Source organism: Mustelus asterias, chromosome 12, assembly GCF_964213995.1.
Source record: "Mustelus asterias chromosome 12, sMusAst1.hap1.1, whole genome shotgun sequence".
In the NCBI taxonomy this organism is placed as follows: domain Eukaryota; kingdom Metazoa; phylum Chordata; class Chondrichthyes; order Carcharhiniformes; family Triakidae; genus Mustelus; species Mustelus asterias.
The window spans coordinates 97,226,616-97,252,285 of NC_135812.1; the positions used below are offsets into that span (position 1 = coordinate 97,226,616).

The 25,670-nt window shown below is 45.3% G+C and overlaps 1 protein-coding gene across 1 annotated transcript in view; it reads left to right on the forward strand.

Annotated features, from left to right (window-relative positions):
* Positions 1–25,670, forward strand: part of LOC144501720 (dynein axonemal heavy chain 17-like) — an 832,067-nt gene that overhangs the window by 49,030 nt on the left and 757,367 nt on the right. Inside the window, exons 5-6 of the mRNA XM_078225682.1 lie at positions 14,550–14,649; positions 14,835–14,920. Of these exons, the coding sequence (XP_078081808.1) occupies positions 14,550–14,649; positions 14,835–14,920 (186 nt within the window). The remainder of the gene's footprint in view (positions 1–14,549; positions 14,650–14,834; positions 14,921–25,670) is intronic.

Sequence of the window (25,670 nt, forward strand, 5' to 3'; positions counted from 1 at the left end):
CCAGACCCTTACCCACTCACTTAGAATATCTATATCCCTTTGCAGACTTTCAGCATCCTCTGCACGCTTTGCTCTGCCACTCACCTTAGTGTCATCTGCGAATTTTGACACACTACACTTGGTCCCCAACTCCAAATCATCCATGTAAGTCGTGAACAATTACGGTCCCAACACTGATCCCTGAGGCACACCACTAGTCACTGATCGCCAACCAGAAAAACACCCCTTTACCCTCACTCTTTGCTTTCTGTTAGTTAACCAATCCTCTATTCATGCTAATACATTACCTGTAACACTGTGCACCTTTATCTTATGTAGCAGTCTTTGGTGTGGCACCTTGATAAATGCCTCCTGGATTTGTGGATACACCACATCCACAAGTTCCCCATTGTCCACTGCACATGTAATGTTCTCAAAGAATTCCACCGAATTAGTCAAACATGACCTTCCCTTCATGAACCCATGCTGTGTCTTGCCAATGGGACAATTTATATCCAGATGTCTCGCTATTTCTTCCTTGATAGATTCAAGTATTTTCCTTACTACAGAAGTTAAGCTAACCGGCCTATAGTTACCCGCCTTTTGTCTATCTCCTTTTTTAAACAGTGGCGTCACATTTGCTGTTTTCCAATCTGCAGGAACCACCCCAGAGTCCAGCGAACTTTGGTAAATTACCACGAGTGCATTTGCTATTTCTCCTGCCATCTCTTTTGGAACCCTGCGATGCATTCCATCAGGACCAGGAGACTTGTCTACCTTTAGCCCCATTAGCTTGCCCAACACTACCTCTTTAGTGATGATGATATTTTCTAGGTATGTTTCTAGGATCCCTAACTGCAAGATCATTAATTATTCCGATCTCATTACACAGGACCAGATGTAGGATAGCTTGCTCCTTCGTAGGTTCCATTACATACTGTTCAAGGAAGCTATCGCGGATATATTCTATGAATTCATCCTCATGGCTGCCTTGACTGACCTGGTTTGACCAATTGGCATGTTATTTGTGTCTGTGAAGACCGACACAAAATACCTGTTCAATGCCTCAGCTATTTTCTTATTTCCAGTTATTACATCCCCCTTCTCATCCTCTAAAGGACCAATGTTTACTTTAGCCACTCTTTTTCGTTTTATATATTTGTAGAAACTTTTGCTATCTGTTTTTATATTCTGAGCTAATTTACTCTCATAATCCATTTTACTTTTCTTTATAGCTTTTTTCGAAGCTTTCTGTTGACCTTTAAGGATTTCTCAATCCTCTAGGTTCTCACTAATCTTTGCCACTTTGTATGCATTTTCTTTCAGTTTGATACCCTCCTTTATATCCATGGCTGATTATCTCTTTTTCTACAATCCTTCTTTATCACTGCTATCTAAGTCTGCTGAGCACTATGAAAGATCACTTTGAAAGTCCTCCACTGTTCCTCAATTGTCCCACCATAAAGTTTTTGTTCCTAGTCTACCTTAGCCAACGCCTCCCTCTTCCCATTGTAGTCTCCTTTGTTGAAGCACAAAACACTGGTAGTGGATTTTATCTTCTCACGCTCCATCTGTATTTTAAATTCAACCACACTGTGATCGCTTCTTCTGAGAGGATCCCTAACTGCAAGATCATTAATTATTCCGATCTCATTACACAGGACCAGATGTAGGATAGCTTGCTCCTTTGTAGGTTCCATTACATACTGTTCAAGGAAGCTATCGCGGATATATTCTATGAACTCCTCCTCATGGCTGCCTTGACCGACCTGGTTTGACCAATTGATATGTAGATTAAAATCCCCCATGATAATTGCTGTACCATTTTTACATGCATCAGTTATTTGTTTCTTTCTCGCCCCGCCATGATATTATTATTTGGTGGCCTAAAGACTACGCCTATCAGTGACTTTTTCTCCTTACTATTTCTAATTTCCACCCAAATGGATTCAACCTTCTTTTCCATAGAACCTATATCATCTCTTACTACCACCCTGATGTCATCCTTAAATATCAGAGCTACACCACCTCCCCTACCTTCCTGTCGGTCCCTCCAATCAGTCTGATTCTCCTGGATATTTAACTGCCAGTTGTGACCATACTGGAACCATGTCTCTGTAAAGGCCACCAAATCATACTTGTTCGCAATGATTTGTGCCACCAACTCATTTACCTTGTTTTGAATGCTACGAGCATTCAGATAAAGTGCCCTTATGCTAGTTTTTCTACCTTCTTTTTGAATTCTCACACGTCCATTAATAACAAAATAAGGACAAAATCAGCTGCTTTCAAGATCATCAGCAGGATAAAGCAGAGTTACGACCTGGCACCAACTCTCTTTGGCAATTTTTTTCCATATTGCTATTTCATGCTTTCTGTGGCCCAAATGAGGGTGTTGACCTGCATGCCAGAGAAGATGACAAGCTGCTCAATTTAGCAAGACTGCAGTGGCTCACATGACCCAGCCAACTGCGCTAAGATGAAAGCAAAACAAGTCCTAGTCTGTGAGTTGCTGTTTGCTGATGAGGCTTCATTGAGACCCCATACTGAAATTCCTTTGCAACAGCTGGACGATTGGTTCTCTCATGTCTGAAAGAAGATAATCAGTATCAGGAAAACCAAAGTTATGGGCCAGGATCAGAGGCTCCACTTTAAACATAGACACTAGAAGCAGGAGTAGGCCATTTGGCCCTTTGAGTCTGCTCCACCATTCATTTTGATCATGGCTGATCATCGAATTCAATATCGTGAACCCCCCTTTCCCCCATATCCATTGATCCCTTTAGCCCCAAGAGCTATGTCTAATTTTATCTTGAAATCAGACAACATTTGGCCTCAACTACATTCTGCGGCAGTGAATTCCACACATTCACCATCCTCTGAGTGAAGAAATGTCTCCTCATCTCAGTTCTAAAGGGTTTACCCCTTACCTTCAAACTATGACCCCCAGTTCTGGACTGCCCCACCATTGGGAAAAATCTTTCTGAATCTACCCTTTCTAACCCTGTTAGAATTTTATAAGTTTCTATGAGATCCCCTTTCATTCTTCTAAACTCCAGTGAATGTAACCCTAACTGACTTAGTCTCTCCTCATATGACAGACCTGCCATCCCAGGAATCAGCTTGGTAAACCTTCGCTGTACTCTCTCTATAGCAAGGACACCCTTTCTCAGATAAGGGGACACCAAAACTGCACACAATACTCCAGGTGTGGCCTCACCAGCGCCCTATACAATTGCAGCAAAACATCCCTATCCCTATACTCAAATCCTCTCGCTATGAAAGCCAACATACCATTTGCCTTCTTTACAGCCTGCTGCACCTGCACGCTTACTTTCAATGACTGATGCACGAGGACTCCAAGGTCTCATTGAGTATCTACCTCTCCCAATTTACATCCATTCAAGTAATAATCTGTCTTCCTATTATTGCCACCAAAGTGGATAACCTGACATTTATCCACATTATACTGCATCTGCCTTGCACATGCCCACACATTCAGCCTGTCCAAATCATGCTGAAGCATCTCTGCATCCTCCTCACAGCTCACCCTTCCACCCAACTTTGTATCATCTGCAAATTTGGTGATAATACATTCAGCTCCCTCTTCCAGATCATTAATATATAATGTGAACAGTTGGGGTCCTAGCACAGATCCCTGTGGAACCCCACTAGTCACTGACAGCCAATCAGAAAATGATGTATTTACGCCAACTCTTTGTTTCCTATCTGCTAACCAGCTTTCTATCCGTCTCAAGACATTACCTACAATCCCACGTACTTTAACTTTACATCGTAGTCTGTTATGTGAGACTTTGTCGAAAGCTTTCTGAAAGTCTAAATAAACCACACCCACTGGTTCTCCTCGGTCTATTCTACTAGTTGAATTCTCAAAAATTTCCAATAGATTCATCAAGCATGATTTTTCTTTTGTAAATCCGTGTTGACTTCATCTGTTTATACCACTCCCTTCCAAATGTTGAGTTATGAAATCCTTGATAATAGACTCTAGCAACTTCCCCGGTACCGACGTTAGGCTCACTGGTCTGTAGTTCCCTGTTTTCTCTTTACTTCTCTTTTTGAATGGTGGGCTTACATTAGCTACCCTCGAATTTGTAGGGATTCTGGAAAATAGCGACCAATTGATCTACTATTTCCAGGGCCGCTTCTTTAAGTACTCTGGGATGAAGATTATGAGGATTTGGAGATTTATCCACATTCAATCCCATCAATTTCCCCAAAAAACATTTCTCTACTAACAAATTTAATTCCTGAACCATTTTTTTATTCCCCATTATGAATTTTCCTGCTTCTGATTGTAAGGGGCCTACATTCGTTTTTGTCAATCCTTTTCTCTTTACATATCTATGGAAACTTTTACAGTCAGTTTTTATGTTTTTCTCCTCTTAATCAATCCCTTGATCCTCCTTTGCTGAATTTTAAACTACTCCCAATCCTCAGGCCTATTGCTTTTTCTTGCCAATTTGTACGCTTCTTCCTTGAATCTGATTCCTGTCTCTAATTTCCTTTGTAAGCCATGGTTTGGCGACAATTCCCTTACCACTCTTACGCCAAACAGGAATAAACAACTTCTGGAGTTCACCTATTCGTTCTTTAAATGCCTGCCATTGCCTGTTCACTGTCTTTCCTTTCAGTAATGTTTCCCAGTCCGTCATGGCCAATTCATGCCTCATACCATCATAGTTACCTTTATTGAGGTTCAGGACCCTGGTCTCAGAATCAACTGCATCATTATCCACCTTGACAAAGGATTCTACCATATTATGGTCACTCGTCCCCAAGTGTTCTCTCACAACTAGATTGCCAACTAATCCTTTCTCATTGCACAACACCCAGTCCAAGATGGCCTGCTCCCTTGTTGATTCCTCAGTGTACTGCTCCAGAAAACCCAAATGCACTCCAGAAATTCCTCCTCTTATTGTACTGCGACTAATTTGACTGTCCCAATCTATGTGCAGATGAAAGTCACCCATAATCACAGATGTTCCTTTAACACATGCATCTCTGATCTCTTGTCTAATGCTTTTTCCAACATTACCATGACAGTTTGGTGGTCTGTATAACACCCCCACCGATGTTTTTTGTCCCTTGTTGTTTCTTAATTCAAACCATACAGATTCCACATCATCTATGCTAATATCTTTCCTCAATATCGTATCAATATCATCTTTAATCGACAATACAACTCCACCACTTTTTCCTTTCCGTCTGTCCTTCCCAAACACTGAATAGCCCTCAATGTTTAGTTCCCATCCTTGCTCACCTTGGAGCCACGTCTCCATAATGTCAATTATATGACACCCCTTTACATCTATCTGTAAAACTAACTTTTTCATTTTGTTTCAAATGCTCTGAGCATTCAGGTACAAAACCTTAAGGTGGGCACTTTTAATGTTTCTTTTCCATTCCCTACCAGTTTTTACTTGGTCCTTATCTGACTCTGGCCCTTGATTTCTCTGCTTATCACTTTCATTATTCTCCTCACTGTCTTTTCTTCTTGTTCTTAATTCCCCCTGCTCTGAATCCTTGCAAAAGGTTCCCTTCCTCCTGCCATATTAGTTTAAACCCTCCCCAATCACACTTGCAAGTACCCCATGAAGTAAGGACATCAGTCCTGATCCAGCCCAGGTGTAACCTGTCCAGTTTGTACAGGTCCCCCCCTCCCCCAGAACCGGACCCAATGCCCTAGGAATCTGAAATCCTCCTCCTCACAACATCTTTTCAGACACACATTCATCCTATGTATCCTGCTGTTTCTGCTCTGACTAGCACGTGGCCCAGATTGTAATCCTGAGATTACTACCTTTGAGGTCCTACTTTTCAGCTTGCTTCCTAGCTCCCTATATTCTGCTTTTCGGACTTCATCCCCTTTTTTACCTATGTCGTTTGTACCAGCCTGTACTATGACCACTGGCTGTTTGTCCTCCCCTTCAGAATGTCCTGCAGCCGTTCGGAGACATCCTTTACCCTAGCACCAGGGAGGCAACATACCATCCTGGAGTCTCTTTTGTAGGCATAGAAACACCTATCTATTCCCCTTACAATTAAATCCCCTATAACTATTACATTCCCACACTTTTTACTCCTCTCCTCTGCAGCAGAACCAACCGTGGTGCAAAGGATTTGGCTGTTGCTATTTTCCCCTGAAAGGCCATTCCCCTGAACAGTATCCAAAATGGTATATCTGTTTTGCAAGGAAATAGCCACAGTTGATTTCTGCACTGCCTGCCTAGCTATCTTGCTCTGCCTGGTGATCACCCACTCCCTTCCTGCCTGTGGGGTCTGAGCCTGAATGTGACCACCTCTCTGTATGTGCCATCCACGATACTCTCCGCCTCGCGGATACTTCAAAGTTTCCCCAGCCGCTGCTCCAGTTCCGAAATGCGGGCTTCTAGGAGCTGCAGCTGGAAACACTTCCTGCACACATGCTGGCCCCAGGCACTGGAAACGTTCCCGGCCTCCAACCTTCCATCAACTTCAACAGCTTCACTCTGGAGGTCGTCAACAGCTTCGCATACCAATCACCAACTTGTGCCTTCATGCTGAAATCAGCACCAAAATTGCTAAGGCCACACAGCTATCATGTCAAAGTTGAGAAGTCGACTGTGCATCAACAGCTAACTAATTTGTCATTTGTATTAATGATTTGGATGGGAATTTAAGAGGCATGGTTAGTAAGTTTGCAGATGACACCAAGATTGGTGGCATAGTGGACAGTGAAGAAGGTTATCTAGGATTGCAACGGGATCTTGATCAATTGGGCCAGTGGGCTGACGAATGGCAGATAAATCCGAGGTGATGCATTTTGGTAGATCAAACCAGGGCAGGACTTACTCAGTTAATGGTAGGGCGTTGGGGAGAGTTATAGAACAAAGAGATCTAGGGGTACAGTTTCATAGCTCCTTGAAAGTGAACTCACAGATGGACAGGGTGGTGAAGAAGGCATTCAGCATCCTTGCTTTCATTGGTCAGAACATTGAATATAGGAGTTAGGACGTCTTGTTGAAATTGTACAAGACATTGGTAAGGCCACACTTGGAATTCTGTGTACAGATCTGTTCATCCTATTATAGAAAGGATATTATTAAACTAGAAAGAGTGCAGAAGAAATTTACTAGGATGGTACCAGGACTTGATGGTTTGAGTTATAAGGAGAGGCTGGATAGACTGGGACTTTTTTCTCTGGGGCTTAGGGGTGATCTTATAGAGGTCTATAAATAATGAGGGGCATAGATCAGCTAGATAGTCAATATATTTTCCCAAAGGTTGGGGAGTCTATAACTAGTGGGTATAGGTTTTAGGTGAGAGGGGAGAGATACAAAAGTGACCAGAGGGGCAATTTTTTCACACAGCTGGAACAAGCTGCTAAAGGTAGTAGTGGAGGCGGGTACAATTTTGTCTTTTAAAAAGCGTTTAGACAGTTACATGGGTAAGATTGGTATACATTGATATGAGTCAAACACGGGCATTTGGGACTAGCTTATGGGTTAAAAAAGGGGCGCCATGGACAAGTTGGGATGAAGGGCCTGTTTCCATGCTGTGAACCTCTATGATTCTATGTCTCTATGACTCTATAGCTGAAAATACAAAACTCCACATGTACCAGGCTTGTGTTTTCAGCACCCACTTTTACAGTAGCGAACCGTGGACAAGCTGTGCAAGCCATGAAAAGCAGTTGAACAGCTTCCACCTTTGTTGCCAGAGATGAACATTGGGTATCTCCTGGCAAGAGCGTGCCTAGTATAGAAGTACACCTATAGAAGGAATCATCCACACGTTTTCCTCTTGAGTCAATGGCAACTCAGTTGGCTGAATCATGTGACTCGCTGCATACCCAAAGACATGCTACCTGGTTACCTGACAGGCATGCTGTTGGCACAAAATCGAAAGGTTGCCTGGCTCCATGATTCAAGGAGACCTCAAGTTGACTGAGATTGGAGTTGATGAATGGGAGGGAACTCCTTGCTGCTGACTGGAATGCCTGGAAAAAATCAGTCAGGAAGGGTGTGGAAAAAGCAGAGGATAAAAGAAATGACCAGATGGTGGAAAAGCACCTGTAAACCTTGGGTCAATGCTACTCATCTTTGCTAACTGCAGAAATGGTTTACAATCATGAGATGGTGTTCAATACAGAGGTATATTAAAATGTGTCACCAGGTCTTTGTAAGACTCAATTGCCTATAGCCAGTTAAGGTACAACCCTCTGATCTCCATTGCACCATTCTCTGCAGTGGTCAGAGTGGATATGGCTGCAGGAACATGGTTCTCAGTTCCTTCCTGGAAACGTAAGTTTCTTCGACTGTAGAGACAGAGAGAGCAGAGAGTTTTGATTGTGAGATGTGGGGTGGAATTTTGAACCTGCATTAGCCGTCAGCATAAATGACAATGTGGGCCCAAATCTCACTTGCAAAACTGTAACAAAAGTTTTTTTTGAAGAAACTGAAAACCTGTGAAACAACCTGTGTCAGCATGGTCCATGGACTCCGTTAGGCCACAAAAAGGCCAGGCATGTTGGGAACAGAAGCAACTGAGTGTATGGGACAGCTGTGTGCAATACCCTTCACCCCAGGTCCCCGATGATAAGTCGGAGGGCCCACCTCCAGTGGGGACCTCTGCTGCCGGACAGCAATAAAGCAACGATGGTAGGTGAGGGCACGGAAATAAAGGGCCTGATTTTACCAAAACTTCATGCCCGTTTTCGGGTGCGAAATCGCGGTAAAGTTGGGCGTCGGGCCGATACCATGATCTGCACCCGAATCCGAGCAGATCGCGGCGTCACCGACACCCGATTCGGGCGCGGGTCCGGCGCGCGCCTGAATCGGGCAGCCCGACGATTTAAATGCATTTGCATGCATTTAAATTGACTTAATGAACCGCGCGCCCAACTCTACCGCCAAATCCCACTTTACCGTCTTCTGGCCCGATCCGCGTCCGCGCTGTTACCCACCTGCAGAATAAAAGTCTGAAGTCGCCGCTGCAGCCTCCGAAGAGCGGGGTCAGAGACTGCAACGGCTTTCTGACCCAGGTCATCCTCTGGTCGGAGGGGGAGGGGGTTGGGAGGAGGAGAGGGGGTGTGACGTCTCATCCCCTGCGAGGAGTGGGGGGGGGTGTGGGAGGGGAAGGGATGTGACGTATCATCCCATGGTGTGGGGGTGGAGAGGGGGTGTGACCGATCATCCCCTGGGGTGGGGTGGAGAGCGGGTGTGACGTTTCATCCTCTGGTCGGGGGGGTTCCGCTGCGTGTCTGCGGCTGATCCCTCCTGGCACCATCACTGGTACACTACCAGCCACAGATTACTCTTCCCTGCAGGTGTGAGAGAGTGGGAGAGATGGCTGTGGCTGGTAGTGTACTAGTGATGGTGCCAGGAGGGATCGGCCGCAGACACGCAGCGGAACCCCCCCCGACCAGAGGATGAGACGTCACACCCCCTCTCCTCCCCCCCCCCCAGGGGATGATGCGTCACACTCCCCCACCCCCCCGCCCCCGACCAGAGGATGAACGTCAGAGAGTCACTCTCTGCTTTTTTTTTCACGCCCGTGCGCGCTGTCAGATTTTTTTCAAACTGCGCATGCGCAGTTCAGAGCTCCGATTGGTCCGCCAGCGCTAAGCCCCAGCCACAGCGCGGATCGGGCTGGAGCCGGCAAAATGCGTATGAGCGCGCTGCAAAGAGGATTCCAGGCGCGGATCTATTTGACGCCCAGATCCGGCACTTAGACTCAAAATGGTAAAATTCCCCCCAAAGGGAGTGCAACAGCAGACCATACAGGAAACCTCTGTGCACAGTGCAAAAGAGCACAGGGGGCATTTCAGAGAGGTGGCCCAGGCTCCCGATGGAAGGTTTGGGGTTTGGGACCAGTGTGAAATTTTGTCTGAGCAGGGGTGCACTCAGACAGATGTTCAATGCAGACCTGCACCTCCTCGAGACCATGAGTGCTTTTCTGGTTGGCAGTTGGTGACTAGTGGCATGCCGCAGGGATCGGTGCTGGGGCCTCAACTGTTTACCATATACATAGACGATCTGGAGGAGGGGACCGAGTGTAGGGTAACAAAGTTTGCGGATGACATAAAGATGAGTGGGAAAGCGAATTGCGTGGGGGATGCGGAAAGTCTGCAGAGAGATTTGGATAGGCTAAGTGAGTGGGCGAGGATCTGGCAGATGGAGTATAACGTTGACAAGTGTGAGGTTATCCACTTTGGAAGGAATAATAGTAAAATGGACTATTATTTAAATGGGAAAAATTACAACATGCTACTGTGCAGAGGGACCTGGGGGTCCTTGTGCATGAATCGCAGAAACTCAGTTTGCAGGTGCAGCAGGTGATCAAGAAGGCAAATGGAATGTTGGCCTTTATCACGAAGGGGATGGAGTATAAAAGCAGGGAGGTCTTGCTGCAATTGTACAAAGTATCGGTGAGGCCGCAACTAGAGTACTGTGTGCAATTTTGGTCCCCTTGTTTGCGAAAGGATATATTGGCCTTGGAGGGAGTACAGAGAAGGTTCACCAGGTGGGTTAGCTTATGAGGAGAGATTGAGTAGATTGGGCCTGTACTCGTTAGAGTTTAGAAGGCTGAGGAGAGATCTTATAGAGACATATAAGATAATGAAGGGACTAGACAGGGTGGAGGCAGAGAGATTCTTTCCACTTAGAAAGGAAACAAGAACTAGAGTTCACAGCCTCAAAATAAGGGGGAGTCAGTTTAGTTCAGAGTTGAGGAGGAACTTCTTCTCTCAGAGGGTAGTGAATCTCTGGAATTCTCTGCCCATTGAAGCAGTGGAGGCTACCTCGTTAAATATGTTTAAGTCACGGGTAGATAGATTTCTGATCAATAAGGGAATTAAGGGTTATGGGGAGAGAGTGGGTAAGTGGAACTAAACCACTATCAGATCAGCCATGATCTTATTGAATGGTGGGGCAGGCTCGAGGGGCTAGATGGCCTACTCCTGCTCCTATTTCTTATGTACTTATGAGTGCCATTGGGTCCGAGCATGACCGTTTTAAAGTCACGGATGGCATTGGCTATGAGCTGGACATCCACCGCCGCTCAAACTCGAAGCCTGGAAGGCAACATCCAGAGCAGTCCTTTCCAGAGTCTCAGGTGATTTGTTTTTATTCAGTTGTGGGACATGGGCATTGCTGGTTGGCCAACATTTATTGCCCATCACTAGTGGCCCAAGGGCAGTTGGGAGTCAACCACATTGCTGTGGCTTTGGAGTCACATGTAGGCCAGAACAGGTAAGCACGGCAGATTTCCTTCCCTAAATGACATTAGTGAACCAGATGTCGAACAATCAACAATCATTAGTCATTAGTAGATTCTTAGTTCCAGATTTTTTTTATTGAATTCAAATTCCACCATCTGCCACTGCAGGATTGGAAACTGGGTCCCCAGAATGTTAGCTGAGTTTCTAGATTAATAGTTTAGCGATAATACCACGAGGCCATCACTTCTCCACAAGGTGAGCAATGCTCTTGGGCATCTGGCTCCTGCCAATTCACTGGCCAGGATTCCTCAACTGGGCAAAGATGGATTGTCAAGTAAAGGACCTGTTGATTGCAAGGTTATGATGTGGAGATGCCGAAGGTTAGCCAGGCCCAGCAGCAGGTTCAAGAGGAGGTCCTCCTCCTTCCCCACCCCTCTCTGCACCAGGTGAATATTTTTCATCTCACCTATGCCTGCCACAGGACAATCTTTACCTTCTACCATCATGGGATTCGAACATGGAACTTCTCTTAAGGGAATGCTGCCTTAAACAAAAAAAATTTACAAACTAAAATGTGATTAAGAAGGTTGATAATGCACCCCAGTCCTTACAGTGCCCACGAAGCATAAAAGGCCTCGACGGTACCAGTGGACTCTGCATACTCCCTCTTCAGGGCACCCGGCTGTGAATGTAGCCATGGTAGAGGGGTAGACAGTCGGGTCAGCCAACCTCCTCAGTTGCCCGCTACCTGATCCTGTTGATGGCAAGTTTGGGCAGGCTCAGACTCAAGTTCATGAGGAGGTCCTCCTTCTCCCATCCTCTCTGCACTGAGTGCCCTTGGATCAGGAGTATGGTTGTAACAAAAGGTTTATTAAATAACTGAAAAAGGAGTGCAGTCTAAAACATCCTATATAGAACAAATAACAAAGAAAACTACAGCATGAAATTGGCCCTTCGGCCCTCCAAGCCTGCAATGACCATGCTGCGTGACTGAACTAAAACACCCTATTCTTACGGGTACCATATCCCTCTATTTCCATTCTATTCATGTATTTGTCAAGACGCCCCTTAAAAGTCACTATCGTATCTGCTTCCGCTACCTCCCCTGGCAGCGAGTTCCAGGCACCAACCATCTGCTGTGTAAAACAAATATACACGTGGTCATGAACTCTGGGCCTCAAAAAGCACAGACATCTTGGAAGTCGTGAACTGATGCAATCTACAGTTGTATGGGACGTCTGTGTGCCACACCATTCACCTCAGGTCCCTGATGACAAGGAGGATGACTCCTGTGTAGAAAGACTTCCACTGGGGATCTCCACCACTGGATGGTCGTAATGAGTGCCAAGGCGTGTCCAGGCAGCGGGCCAGGGCAAGGGAGTGCAACAGTAGTCCTTACAGGAAATCCCTCCGTGCCATGCAAAAAAGTGGAGGGTAATTTCCATAAAGCAGCTCAGTCTGTGGGGCACCAGCTCCTGAGGGCAGGGTTTGGGGCTTGAGGTCAATGTGAAATTGCACCCGAGTAGGGGTGTGCTCAGGTGGTAGTCCACTGCACACCTGGGCATCATCAAGTCCTCGTGTGCCATTGGGGCTGAGCATGACCATTTTGAGATCATGGATGGCTTTGGCCATGGGTTGGACGTGCACTGCTGCACTAGGTGCTAATTCGTAAAGTGTGATCCAAGCCATTCTTTTCTGCAATCCAGCACTTCCCAGATCCTAGTCACCCTGGTAGCCACAGCCTGTCTTCCTGCCAGCCACTGGAAATGGTATTGGTGGAGGTGCGGTTTCCTGAACAGCGGCTCCCTGATGACAACCAGTACTCCAGATGGGTGAGAGATGGGGTGCAAGGCGACCATGGTCAGACTTTGAGTAGATGCTGGTAAAAGACAGGCTGCAAGGAGTTACAAAGACTGTGTAAGGGAGCTTAACGTCGTAGTTCAGGTCATGCACCTGGCAGAAATGTACATCGTGATGTGGAGATGCCGGCGTTGGACTGGGGTAAACACAGTAAGAAGTTTAACAACACCAGGTTAAAGTCCAACAGGTTTATTTGGTAGCAAAAGCCACATGTACATCATGTGATGTACAGAAATGTACATCACCAGGGCACACTATCTAAAACTTTTTAGCTCACCCATGTCTGCCACAGGGCGATTATCATCTACTATGGTGGGATTCAAGCATGGAATTCCAGAGCATTGCTCTGGGTTTGTGGTTTACCCTATTTTGGGTGAAAACAATTAATTAATTAAAGTAAATCAAAAAAACTGAGGGACACATTAAAGGGGCAGCATCATAAAGGATACAGGCTTTAACAAACGAGAAATCACAAATAAAACTTTAGACAATTCAAACATGATTAAGAGGGTCAATAATACATCCCAGTCCACGCAGTGCTCACTGAGTATGGAAGACCTCTATGGTGCCAGTCGACACCCCGTGCTCCCTCTCCATGGATGCCCAGCCGCAAATGTAGCCCCGGTAGAGGGGCAGTTAGTCGGGTCGGACAGCTCCCTCGATCACCTGCTTCCTGGATCTGTTGATGGCAAGTTTTGCCAGGCTCAGGAGTAGGTTCACAAGGAGGTCCTCCTCCTCTCACGCTCCCCTCCTCACCGGGTGATGAGGCACCTAGATGAGAGTGTCAGTTTTAGCTGTTCAGATGAAGATTTGTGTTTATGCCTTGAGATGGAGGTATGAGTGGAACTGTAAAATAGATTATAAAGGGTAAAAACATTTGGAACTGTGGGGAAATTCTCTTTAGAGAAAAAAAACATTAGCAATTAATCAAAAACAGGAAAATAAATTGATTCTCCATGCTTATATTACAATGTTCTGTGACCTGTTTATAACTTCTATAGATATCATTATATATATAAATTTAAAATATTTTTTGTCATTCCTCTCGAAAAAAAATTTGCACGTTCTATACTTTGGTCAGCCTTCACTGGGCCCACTAGCCCCTGGTGGGAATCCCGATGGCACATTGAATCGTGCGCCCAGCCTAAAATGGGATTTCCCCTGGCAGCAAACCCATCACAATGTTACTGGCCCATCCCGCCGGCCCTGAGCAGGTTCCTGCCTGCCCATGCAAAACCCCTCATATATATTTAATTAAAAAATGGCATCCCGATCTCTGTAAAGCAGGGGTGCTGACGTGTTTTGCATAAATTTAAATGCTGAAGGTGGGAGAATCCCACCTGACAGGTATTGCTAGCACTCTGGTTTTCCCACTGGTGGGAGTGCTTACTCTCACAAGTGAATTGCGCCCCAGTATCAAAGAGAAGTATTATTGTAAAGCATATAACCTTTTATAAATCATTTTAAAAATGTTTTTGTTTTTCAGTTGTGGATGCCTAAAGTGCGCAAAATTTCTGAAGTTCTAGAAAAATCCAAGAGCAGTTACTGGCCAGCTCTGAAAAGCCTTCATGACGACATTAGGGCAGGTACTAACAATGTAACAAGATTTTGCTTCTGTAATTCTATGCTGATTGATAAATACATGCATTATATTTATGGAAATTTATATTGTGATTTGTTGGTTATACTTCAGTTTTGTGAAGTAAAAGTAGTTGGTAACTGATCAATTCTAAATTTATTTTCTGTTGTGTGCTATTTCTATTAAATGTAGGCCTGGAAGAGGCAAGTGATATTGTTTTGTACCTGATACCTCTCAAGTCCTTAATAGAGGATTTGGAGCAAACAGAATATGCAGAGGTAAGCAGATTTTTTTAGGGGGTGAGTCATGGGATAATCAAGGTACCATCAATATCCCTTTCAGCAATGTGTTGGGAGATGTCAGTTGTGGAGGCAACTGGCTCTCTATAAACTAAAACTTCAGTTAATCATGGTTTAATCACTATTGCAACATATCTAAAGCATCTTATATAATCAGTTAATTGTCCTTTTTAGCCAGCAATGTTTCTCCAAGAATGTTATTTTATTAAGACCAGATACAGTCTGTATTTTAGTAATTAAACCCTGCATTTCACTTCTGTCACCGCCATGGCCCACTAATTTGAAATCCTCCAATTTATTAAGCTCACCAATTCCAGGTTTGATTTGGTGTGAAATACTGTGATCTTTTGAACATCCTCTTTCTTTTACTCCAATTATTGGTGGCTGTCTTCAGCTGTATCCAGCCCAATGCTCTGGACTTTCCTCATTAAACTTTGCGGTCTTCCTTCACCTCCTCTCTCCCTTATGATCATCCTTAAGTTTAACTCTTTGACATAACTGTTGGTCACCTGTCTAATGTCTTGGTGTTAGGCTTTGTTTGATAACACACCTATGAAGTGCCCTTGAATATTTTATTATATGAAAGTGGTATATGCATGCAAGTAGTATAAGCATATAAATGCAACATGTGCCAATAATAGGTGATTCAGCATATTTAAAAGCTTTACTTGTCTGTGTGAATTATTTTATTCTATCTGAAGGTTAAGCTTATCACTTCTGTACTGATTTAAGAGCGTTTCAAAGGTGGCAGACACCTTGATTGCTTACCGAGACTGGCAAGTTGGTTTATCTGTAAGAGGGCCAGCAACAGTTAACTGGGAAACAACATGCTTCTTCATGTTGACACAGTCATATAGTATAGACTCTTGGATTTATGGAGACTGAAGAACAAAAATCGAGGTCAATATATTTGGAACAACATAATGCCATGATGTTAGCTGGCAAGTCTGGACAAGACATTAAAGTGTGAGTGAACTTTTGAGAAGTTGTTAAAACGCAGCGGACCTATCCTTTGGATTATTGGCTGTCCTTGGCCAAATAGTTACAGAAACTGGTTTACGATAGACCTGTAGACATTTTGATTTTTGTGTGGAATTCTGAAGGACTGGTACAAAAAAATCCTATTCTGTCACAATGCCCAGTTAATGGGTGAAATTCGGACCCCTTTGTGAATGGCTAAGTCATCAGAGACCATTTGTGAAGATCATAAAAAACAGAAACTAAGTTTCTGATAAGAGACATTTAACAAGGCACATTTTTGGAGAAATAAGAGAGAAACTTCCAGACGAACAGAGGAATTTGATCCTGCCTAAGATCCATCAGTAGGTAGAGAATTCAGACTGTCTTTCACCTATTTGGTGAAAACCTGATTTGGTTCTTCATAGGGGTTCTTTTGCATCTTGACTAGAGTGTAACAAGAGAATGCTGCTACTGTAAACAGTAAACCACTGTAAATCTGTCTTGATCATTCTCCAGACTCCTTCTTTAGTAGACCAAAAAAAAATCAAAGGAGTGCAACATTTAAAGACCTTACCTTGAGTGAAGCAAGTGGGACAGTGAATGTTTGGACTTTTAAGATCTAAGTATCTGTGCATGTGGTGTGTGTGTGAGCACGCTCATGCGCATGGGGGTGTGCGCGTGCGTTTGTGTGTGTGCGCGCACAGTTGGGAATACTTTTTAGGTGTTTAGTGATAAATGTTTATAAAAATACCTGTCATTTGTATGTTACTGACAGTCACAGCACTCGGGGTTAAAACACTTTAAGAACAAATCTATCTTCAGTCAATTGAGAGGTGGAAAAGGAGGGAACAATCCTATTACCTCTCTCCTGTCTGTTACTATGTGTATAGTTTGCACATATCAATAGGAATTGCCAGAAAATATCACTGGGAACTTTTAACTGAAAAAAATATGTATTACACCATTACTGTATAGTTAGCATTCTCCTGTTGAGTTGCAAACTGGTAGATGCTGTTGCTTCTGAGCCTAGTGTTGTCGATATAATTCTGTTGTGATACACTCCTAATTCATTGAGCTTTCATTTCCACAGATACTTGCTGGAAACCTCCGAACTGAACTCGTCCACGACTGGGATTCCCTGGTGCTGCTGCAGTGAATGGAGTTTTGGCTGAACGCCACATTTCCATTCTTGCTGGCAGGGAACGACAAACACAATTGAGAATCCCACTCATAGATTTCCTTATTCTTTGAAAGAAATTCAATATCTTTGTGTAAGGCAGTCTCCAAGTTGATCAATCAAATCATTCTTTCTCTTTTTAACCTGCTTTGGCTTAAAACTTTTCTGCGCTCAATTATGTTATGATCCTATTCGGGACCATTAACATGTAAAGAGAAATTTGAACATCTCGTTTTAACCAATAGAACTATGCGACAAAATTTTGTTTACAAACAAACTTTACTTGTATATAACATGTAAACAAAATGAGGACTATTCACAATAATATGGTTTCTAATTATGTATATTAAGCACTCAGGTCTGCTTCTTATCCTCCCCAAGAATTTTCTGATAAGAGAAGCAATTTTAAAAGTTGTTTACTTCTGTAGGAAACATCCATAAGTATGCCACAATCGTCTGGAAACCATATTTAATTCTCGTCAAATCCAGCTCTTTGCAAACATAAAGGGGTAGATTCTCCCTTCAGCAGCGCAACAGTCCGGGAAATTCAGCGGAGGCAGTTTCATGGGCTCACTGCTGGGCGCCACGGCCTCCACGTGTCTCCGGCAGCCGGATTTCCAGCACTATCAGCTCCGTGGCGGAAATCAGCGCAGAGCTGCATAAACTATTTAAATGTTAATTTTAATGTAATTTAAATATTATTAGCGGACCCGGGACTGACGTCCCGGGGCCTGCTTGACTCCCCAGCCCCGCTCCCTTAACCCGCCCCGCCGCCAGATGTGTTTCACTCCTGCAGGGTTTACAATAGCTCCCCACTAATGGGGAGCTGGTGGCCCAACCATGCTGGACTGAAGAGGGACCATCAAGGCCCCCTAGAATGTTGGGGGTGCCCCCTGGGCATTGCCACCTATACAGTGCCAGCCTGACTCCCTAGCACTGCCGAAGGGGGATCGGTGGGGGTCTCGCTGTCACTCTGCGTAGGGATCCCGAGCAGAGGGAGGGAGGCCAACAATCGGGGCTGGGCATCGGGTTGGGGGGTGTAGGGGAACAACCTGCCGAGGGGAGGCGGTTGGAGCTGCTGGTTGTGGGGGGGAATCAGGAGATTAGGGAGGGAAGAGGGGTGGGAGAGCAAGGCGGGCAATCAAGGTTGGGGGAGGGTGGTTGTCGAGGCTGGCCCGTACATGGTCATGGAGCCAATGATCGGGCCATGGGGGGATTGGAGGGGACAGCATTGTGGGGGTTGTGGGGCTGGTCAGCAGTGAGGGGCCACTGCGCATGCATCGGTCTTGGCGCTGACAGATCTGCACATGTGCAGTGGCCCGCTCAGCGTTATGCTGCCAGCCTCTCCGGCGGAAATAGGCCCTGCCCTCAGTATTTTAATGTGAATCTCACTACTGCACTACTGCACTAGTCCATAGAGTGTAGGAGATTCTTTTTGAAACTCCCGCTGAAAAACCAGCAGGATTTACTCCAATTTTCATGCGATTTTAGAATTTTTTTGGGAGAATCGCCCCCAAAATGTTCATTCAATTATTGACCATGGTTGCCTTGGCCCCTTTATTCTGGATACTTCCTCAGTACTTACAAGCTAATGTACTTTTCGCTTTCTTTTACATAAACCACCATGAAACTTAGAAACAGGAAGGGCGCAGTCACTATGTTGGGGGTGCACTACAGGCCCCTCAACAGCCCAAGGGAAGTGGAAGTGGAAGAACAGATATGTCAGGAAATACTGGATAGGTGCAGGAAAAATAGGGTTGTTGTAGTGGGAGACTTCAATTTCCCTGGTATAGACTGGAAATCGCTGAGAGCAGGGACTCTGAATGGGGAGGAATTTGTAAAATGCGTACAGGAGGGTTCTTTGGAACAATATGTAGATAGCCCGACGAGAGAGGGGGCTATACTGGACCTCGTACTGGGGAATGAGCCCGGTCAGGTCTTCAAAGTTTCGGTAGGGGAACATGTGACAAATAGTGACCACAATTCTGTTAGCTTTAGGATAGTGATGGAAAAGGATGAGTGGTGTCCCAAGGGTAAGGTGTTGGATTGGGGGAAGGCTAACTTTAGTGGGATTAGGCAGAAATTGGCAGCTCTTGATTGGGAGAGGCTGTTTGAGGGTAAATCCACATCTGGCATGTGGGAGTCTTTTAAGGAACAGTTGTTAGGGCTACAGGACAGGCATGTGCCTGTTAAAAAGAAGGATAGGAAGGGTAGGATTCGAGAACCGTGGATAACCAGGGAAATTGAGGGACTGGTCAAAAAGAAAAGAGAGGTGTATGGTAGGTCCAGGCAGCTAAAAACGGAGGGAGCTCTGGAGGAGTACAAAGAAAGTAGGAAAGAACTTAAACGGGGAATTAGAAGAGCAAAAAGGGGTCACGAAATGTTCTTGGCAGACAGGATTAAGGAGAATCCCAAGGCATTTTATTCATACGTTAGGAACAAAAGGGTTGTCAGGGAAAAAATCGGACCTCTCAGGGACAAAAGTGGGGAATTATGCTTGGAGCCCAAAGAAGTAGGGGAGATCCTAAATGAATACTTTGCGTCGGTATTCACAAAGGAGAGGGATGTGTTGACTGGGAGTGTCTCGGAGGGGAGTGTTGAACCGTTGGAGAAAATCTCCATTACAAAGGAGGAAGTGTTAGGTTTGTTAGAGAATTTAAAGACTGACAAATCCCCAGGGCCTGATGGAATCTATCCAAGGCTGCTCAGGGAGACGAGAGATGAAATCGCTGGGCCTCTGACGCAAATCTTTGTCTCGTCACTGGACGCAGGTGAGGTCCCAGAGGATTGGAGGATAGCTAATGTGGTCCCGTTATTTAAGAAGGGTAGGAAGGATAACCCGGGTAATTATAGGCCGGTGAGCTTGACGTCCGTGATGGGGAAGTTGTTGGAGAAGATTCTTAGAGATAGGATGTATGTGCATTTAGAAAGGAATGAACTCATTAACGATAGTCAGCATGGTTTTGTGAGAGGGAGGTCATGCCTCACTAACCTGGTGGAGTTTTTGAAGAAGTGACCAAAATGGTTGACAAGGGAAGGGCCGTGGATGTCGTCTATATGGACTTTAGTAAAGCGTTTGACAAAGTCCCTCATGGTAGGCTGGTGAAAAAGGTTGGATCTCATGGGATAAAGGGGGAGGTGGCTATATGGGTGGAGAACTGGCTTGGTCACAGAAGACAGAGGGTGGTAGTGGAAGGGTCTTTTTCCGGCTGGAGGCCTGTGACTAGTGGTGTTCCGCAGGGCTCTGTATTGGGACCTCTGCTGTTTGTGATTTATATAAATGATCTGGAAGAAGGTGTAACTGGGGTGATCAGTAAGTTTGCGGACGACACAAAATTGGCAGGACTTGCAGATAGTGAGGAGCATTGTCAGAAGCTATAGAAGGATATAGATAGGCTGGAAATTTGGGCAAAGAAATGGCAGATGGAGTTCAATCCTGATAAATGCGAAGTGATGCATTTTGGTAGAAATAATGTAGGGAGGAGCTATATGATAAATGGCAGAACCATAAAGGGTGTAGATACGCAGAGGGACCTGGGTGTGCAAGTCCACAGATCCTTGAAAGTGATGTCACAGGTGGAGAAGGTGGTGAAGAAGGCAGATGGCATGCTTGCCTTTATAGGACGGGGCATAGAGTACAAAAGTTGGGGTCTGATGTTGCAGATGTATAGAACGTTGGTTCGGCCGCATCTGGAATACTGCGTCCAGTTCTGGTCGCCACACTACCAGAAGGACGTGGAGGCTTTGGAGAGAGTACAGAGGAGGTTTACCAGGATGTTACCTGGTATGGAGGGGCTTAGTTATGAGCAGAGTTTGGGTAAACTGGGGTTGTTCTCCCTGGAAAGACGGAGGATGAGGGGAGACTTAATAGAGGTGTATAAAATTATGAAAGGCATAGATAGGGTGAACGGTGGGAAGCTTTTCCCCAGGTCGGTGGTGACGTTCACGAGGGGTCATAGGTTCAAGGTGAAGGGGGGGGGGGAGGTTTAACACAGATATCAGAAGGACATATTTTACACAGAGGGTGGTGGGGGCCTGGAATGCGCTGCCAGGCAAGGTGGTGGAGGCGGACACACTGGGAACGTTTAAGACTTATCTAGACAGCCATATGAACGGAGTGGGAATGGAGGGATACAAAAGAATGGTCTAGTTTGGACCAGGGAGGGCCGAAGGGCCTGTTCCTGTGCTGTATTGTTCTTTGTTCTTTGAATCACACTAGATTGGCCCAGTAGTTTCAAACCAGGCAATCTTCCATTTTCTGTTCCCTCACAAAACTCAAACTGAGTTTGTGGCTGAAATTCCTCTTTGTGGCGGATTAGTGTAGAAATTGGGGTGATAATTTCTGGTCCAGGAGCATCCGCAGCCAGAGGATCCCACCCAAAGCCTCATTCACATTCCACATAGAGTCATAGAGGTTTACAGCATGGAAACAGGCCCTTCGGCCCAACGTGCCCATGCCACTCTTTTTTTTTGAGCCCCTAAACTAATCCCAATTGCCCCCATTTGGCCCATATCCCTATATACCCATCTTACCCATGTAACTATCTAAATGCTTTTTAAAAGACAAAATTGTACCAGCCTCTACTATCTCTGGCAGCTTGTTCCAGATACCCCTCTGGACACTTCTGTATCTCTCACCTTAAAGCTATGCCCTCTAGTTTTAGACTCCCCTACCTTTGGGAAAAGATATTGACTATCTCGCTGATCTGTGCCCCTCATTATTTTATAGACCTCGAGAAGATCACTCCTCAGCCTCTTACGCTCCAGAGAAAAAAGTCCCAGTCTATCCAGCCTCTCCCAGTAGCATCCTAGTAAATCTTTTCTGCACTCTTTCTAGTTTAATAATATCCTTTCTATAATAGGGTGACCAGAACTGCACACAGTATTCCAAGTATGGCCTTACCAATGTCTTCAACAAGACGTCCCAACTCCTGTATTCAATGATCTGACAGATAAAACCAAGCATGCCGAATGCCTTCTTCACCACTCTGTCCACCTGTGACTCCACTTTCAAGGAGCTATGAACATGTACCCCTCGAGCTCTTTATTCTGTAACTCTCCCCATCGCCCTACCATTAACTGAGTAACGAATGATGAAGTTAGTTTTTATGCTGCTTACAATGCATCTAAATGTAATTATCTTTGGCTATCTTCTCTCAGCGAGCTGCATACCATATGAAGTTCAAACTGCAATTAACTCTCTATGCAAACACCCAGATAAACCAAAACCAGAGAATCCCCTTAAGCTCCATTCATGCCCAAGACGACTTTGCCTACTTTGGACTGGCCTCGTACTGATATTTAGATTAACTATTACTGACTTACAATTTCTTCTTTGGTGTGATGAAATAAATGGGCTTTACAACTTTTCAACCGTAACTGAATGGTTTTGAACTAATTTAGCTCTAATCCGGATTGCCCTTTTTGCAACCATTGCAGACTAAGATTGGTGGCATAGTGGCCAGTGAAGAAAGTTATCTCCAATTGCAACGGGATCTTGATCAATTGGGCCAGTGGGCTAACAAATGGCAGATGGAGTTTAATTTAGACAAATGCGAGGTGATGCATTTTGGTAGATTGAACCAGGGCAGGACTTACTCAGTTAATGGTAGGGCGTTGGGGAGAGTTACAGAACAAAGGGACCTAGGGGTACATGTTCATAGCTCCATGAGAGTGGAGTCACAGGTGGACAGAGTGGTGAAGAAAGCATGCAGCATGCTTGGTTTCATTGGTCAGAACATTGAATACAAGAGTTGGAATGTCTTGTTGAAGTTGTACAAGACATTGGTAAGGCCACACTTGGAATACTGTGTGCAATTCTGGTCACCCTATTATAGAAAGGATATTATTAAACAATAAAGAATGCAGAAAAGATTTACTAGGATGCTACCGGGACTTGATGGATTGAGTTATAAGGAGAGGCTGAATAGACTGCGACTTTTTTCTCTGGAGCGCAGGAGGCTGAGGGGTGATCTTACAGAGGTCTATAAAATAATGAGGGGCACAGATCAGCTAGATAGTCAATATCTTTTCCCAAAGGTAGGGGAGTCTAAAACTAGAGGGCATAGGTTTAAGGTGAGAGGGGAGAGATACAAAAGTGTCCAGAGGGGCAATTTTTTCACACAGAGGGTGGTGAGTGTCTGGAACAAGCTGCCAGCGGTAGTAGTAGAGGCGGGTATAATTTTGTCTTTTAAAAAGCATTTAGATAGTTACATGGATAAGATGGACACAGAGGGATATGGGCCAAATGCAGGCAATTGGGATTAGCTTAGGGGTTTTAAAAAAAAAAGGGTGGCATGGACAAGTTGGGCCGAAGAGCCTGTTTCCATGCTGTAAACCTCTATGACTCTGACATCATGGGGGCAATCTTACCAAAAAAATTGTAAGTCCAGGACAGGTGAGAAAATGGGAGGTTTATCACCCATTTTATGGGCCAGTTCAAATCCAATTTTTTTTTGCTGTTAGTGCAAGAAAAAAATGGGCTAAACCATTCCTTGCTTGTATGGGAAGGGGGGAGGGCTTAAATCGGCCTGCTGCAGCAACAGAAGGCACCATTGCGCATTTGCAGATCTCTGTGGCTGCACATGCGCAGTGGCAACCAGCAGAGGCCACAGGTCTGAGAGAAAGCCCTTTCAGATCTCTGTTGCTGCAGCCGGCCTCGACCCCCCAGCTATTGCGGGGGGCCATGGCCGACCACGAGACTCACACCACCAAGGAATGCCCCTGCTCTCCCCGCTATCCCCATCCAGACTGATCACTCCCCTCCCTTCTCACCAATCGCCTGCAGAGTGGCAGTGGGCCTTATCCTACCAATTGCCTGCAGATTGGTAATGGGGGTCGCCTCCCTATCCAACCGATCATCTGCAGAGTAGCAGTGGAGCGCCCCTTCCCTCCCCCAACAATCGTCTGCAGAGAGGCAGCGGGTTCTCCCCTCCCTCCTCCAGCGATCGTCTGCACAGTGGCAGCAGGGTTCCCCCTCCCTACCCCACTCAACCCCTGCAGAGTGAAAGCGGGCCCCCCTCCCCATACCACTCACAAGTGCAGTGTGTGCAGTGACCCTCCCAACTGACCGCACCTCCCTCCCCAACCGACTGGCCCTCCAGTAGGCCCCCCCCCCCCCCCCCCCCAAGGCCAGGCCCCTGACATTGCTTGGTGCCTGGTGGGCAGTTCCAGGGTGTCAGGTGGGCAATGCCAGGTGGGCAATGCCAGGCTGGCACTTCCGAAGGGGCACCCCACCCCTTGCCACCAATCTCCCCGGTGGCCTCAATGGCCTCCAGTTCTACTGGTGAGGCCATTGCAATTGGGCCCTATTTGTGGGGAGCAGCTGTTTTCCTTGCCAGAGAGAACCTCTCACGGCGAGGCCACAGAGGCAAGTTATCCCGGATAATAGCGTCCTGGACTCGCTAATTCCATGCAAAATCCGGTGCCGATATGATCGCAAGAGGTGAGAAATCGGGAGCAAACCTGATTTCTTGGCTTTTGCACGAGCTTACTGGCTCATCCGCTCCGCAAGAACTGAGAAATCTGGGAAATCTGGTTTGTGGAATACGATGATAAAATTACCCCCCATGTCTCCAATTTTTTAACCAATTAAATTCACCTGCTCCTTTATAACTGCCAAACTTTTTAGATGTTCTGGCAATGTCTAAAAGCCCAGCTAAGATATGTGCTGAATGGCCATTGAGGAGCCACAGATAACAACAGCAGATAAAGTAGTACATGTTCAGAAAAAATGAAATAACGGGCTGCGTTGCAATAATTTCATGGAAAAGTGCTAAAAGATGAAGAGCAGAACTCGGAGTATTAGAAAAACGAACAAGCATATCTCAAAGGAAGCTGGAAAACTGAGATGTGATGGAAAGTTTATTTATTAGTTTATTACCTCTAAAATAGTAAAATGAGCTAGATTTTCACAACTACTTGACAACCTTAGTTTGGACTGTACTGCATTGAGAATCAAGAAATGGTCAGCTGGATGTATCCTCATGGAAGTCTTTGGTCCACTTCCTTGTGGATAGTTTCTTCATCTGCTCCATAGACTAGTAACTTGGGTCAGAGAGGAATTCCTACAGCAATGTCCCATGTTTTAAGAAGAGATGATTGACTTCCACCAACTACAACCATTTTCCTTTGTGCTTGGAACGACTCAAACCATTGAGAATTTTCCCCTTGACTCCCAATGACTTCAGTTTTGCTCGGGCTCCTTGATGCCACACTTGGTCAAAAGCTGCCTTGATGTTAAGTGCAGTCATTCTCACTTCACCTTTGGAGTTCAGATTCATGTCCATGTTTGGACCAAGGTTGAATTGTAGCCAGGAGTTAAATGGCCTTGGCAGAACCTAAACTAAGTGTCATTGAGCAGGTTATTGTTAAATAAGTGCCACTTGAAAGCACTGGCAATGATACCTTCTATATTTTACAGATCATTGAGAGTAAACTGATGGAGCAGTAATTGGCAGGATTGGATTTTGTCCTGCTTTACGTGGACAGGACACACCTGGGCAATTTTCCACATTATCAGGAAAATGCCAATATTGTAGCTCGTCTTGAACAACTTGTCTAGTCACAGAATCATACAGCGCAGAAAAGGCC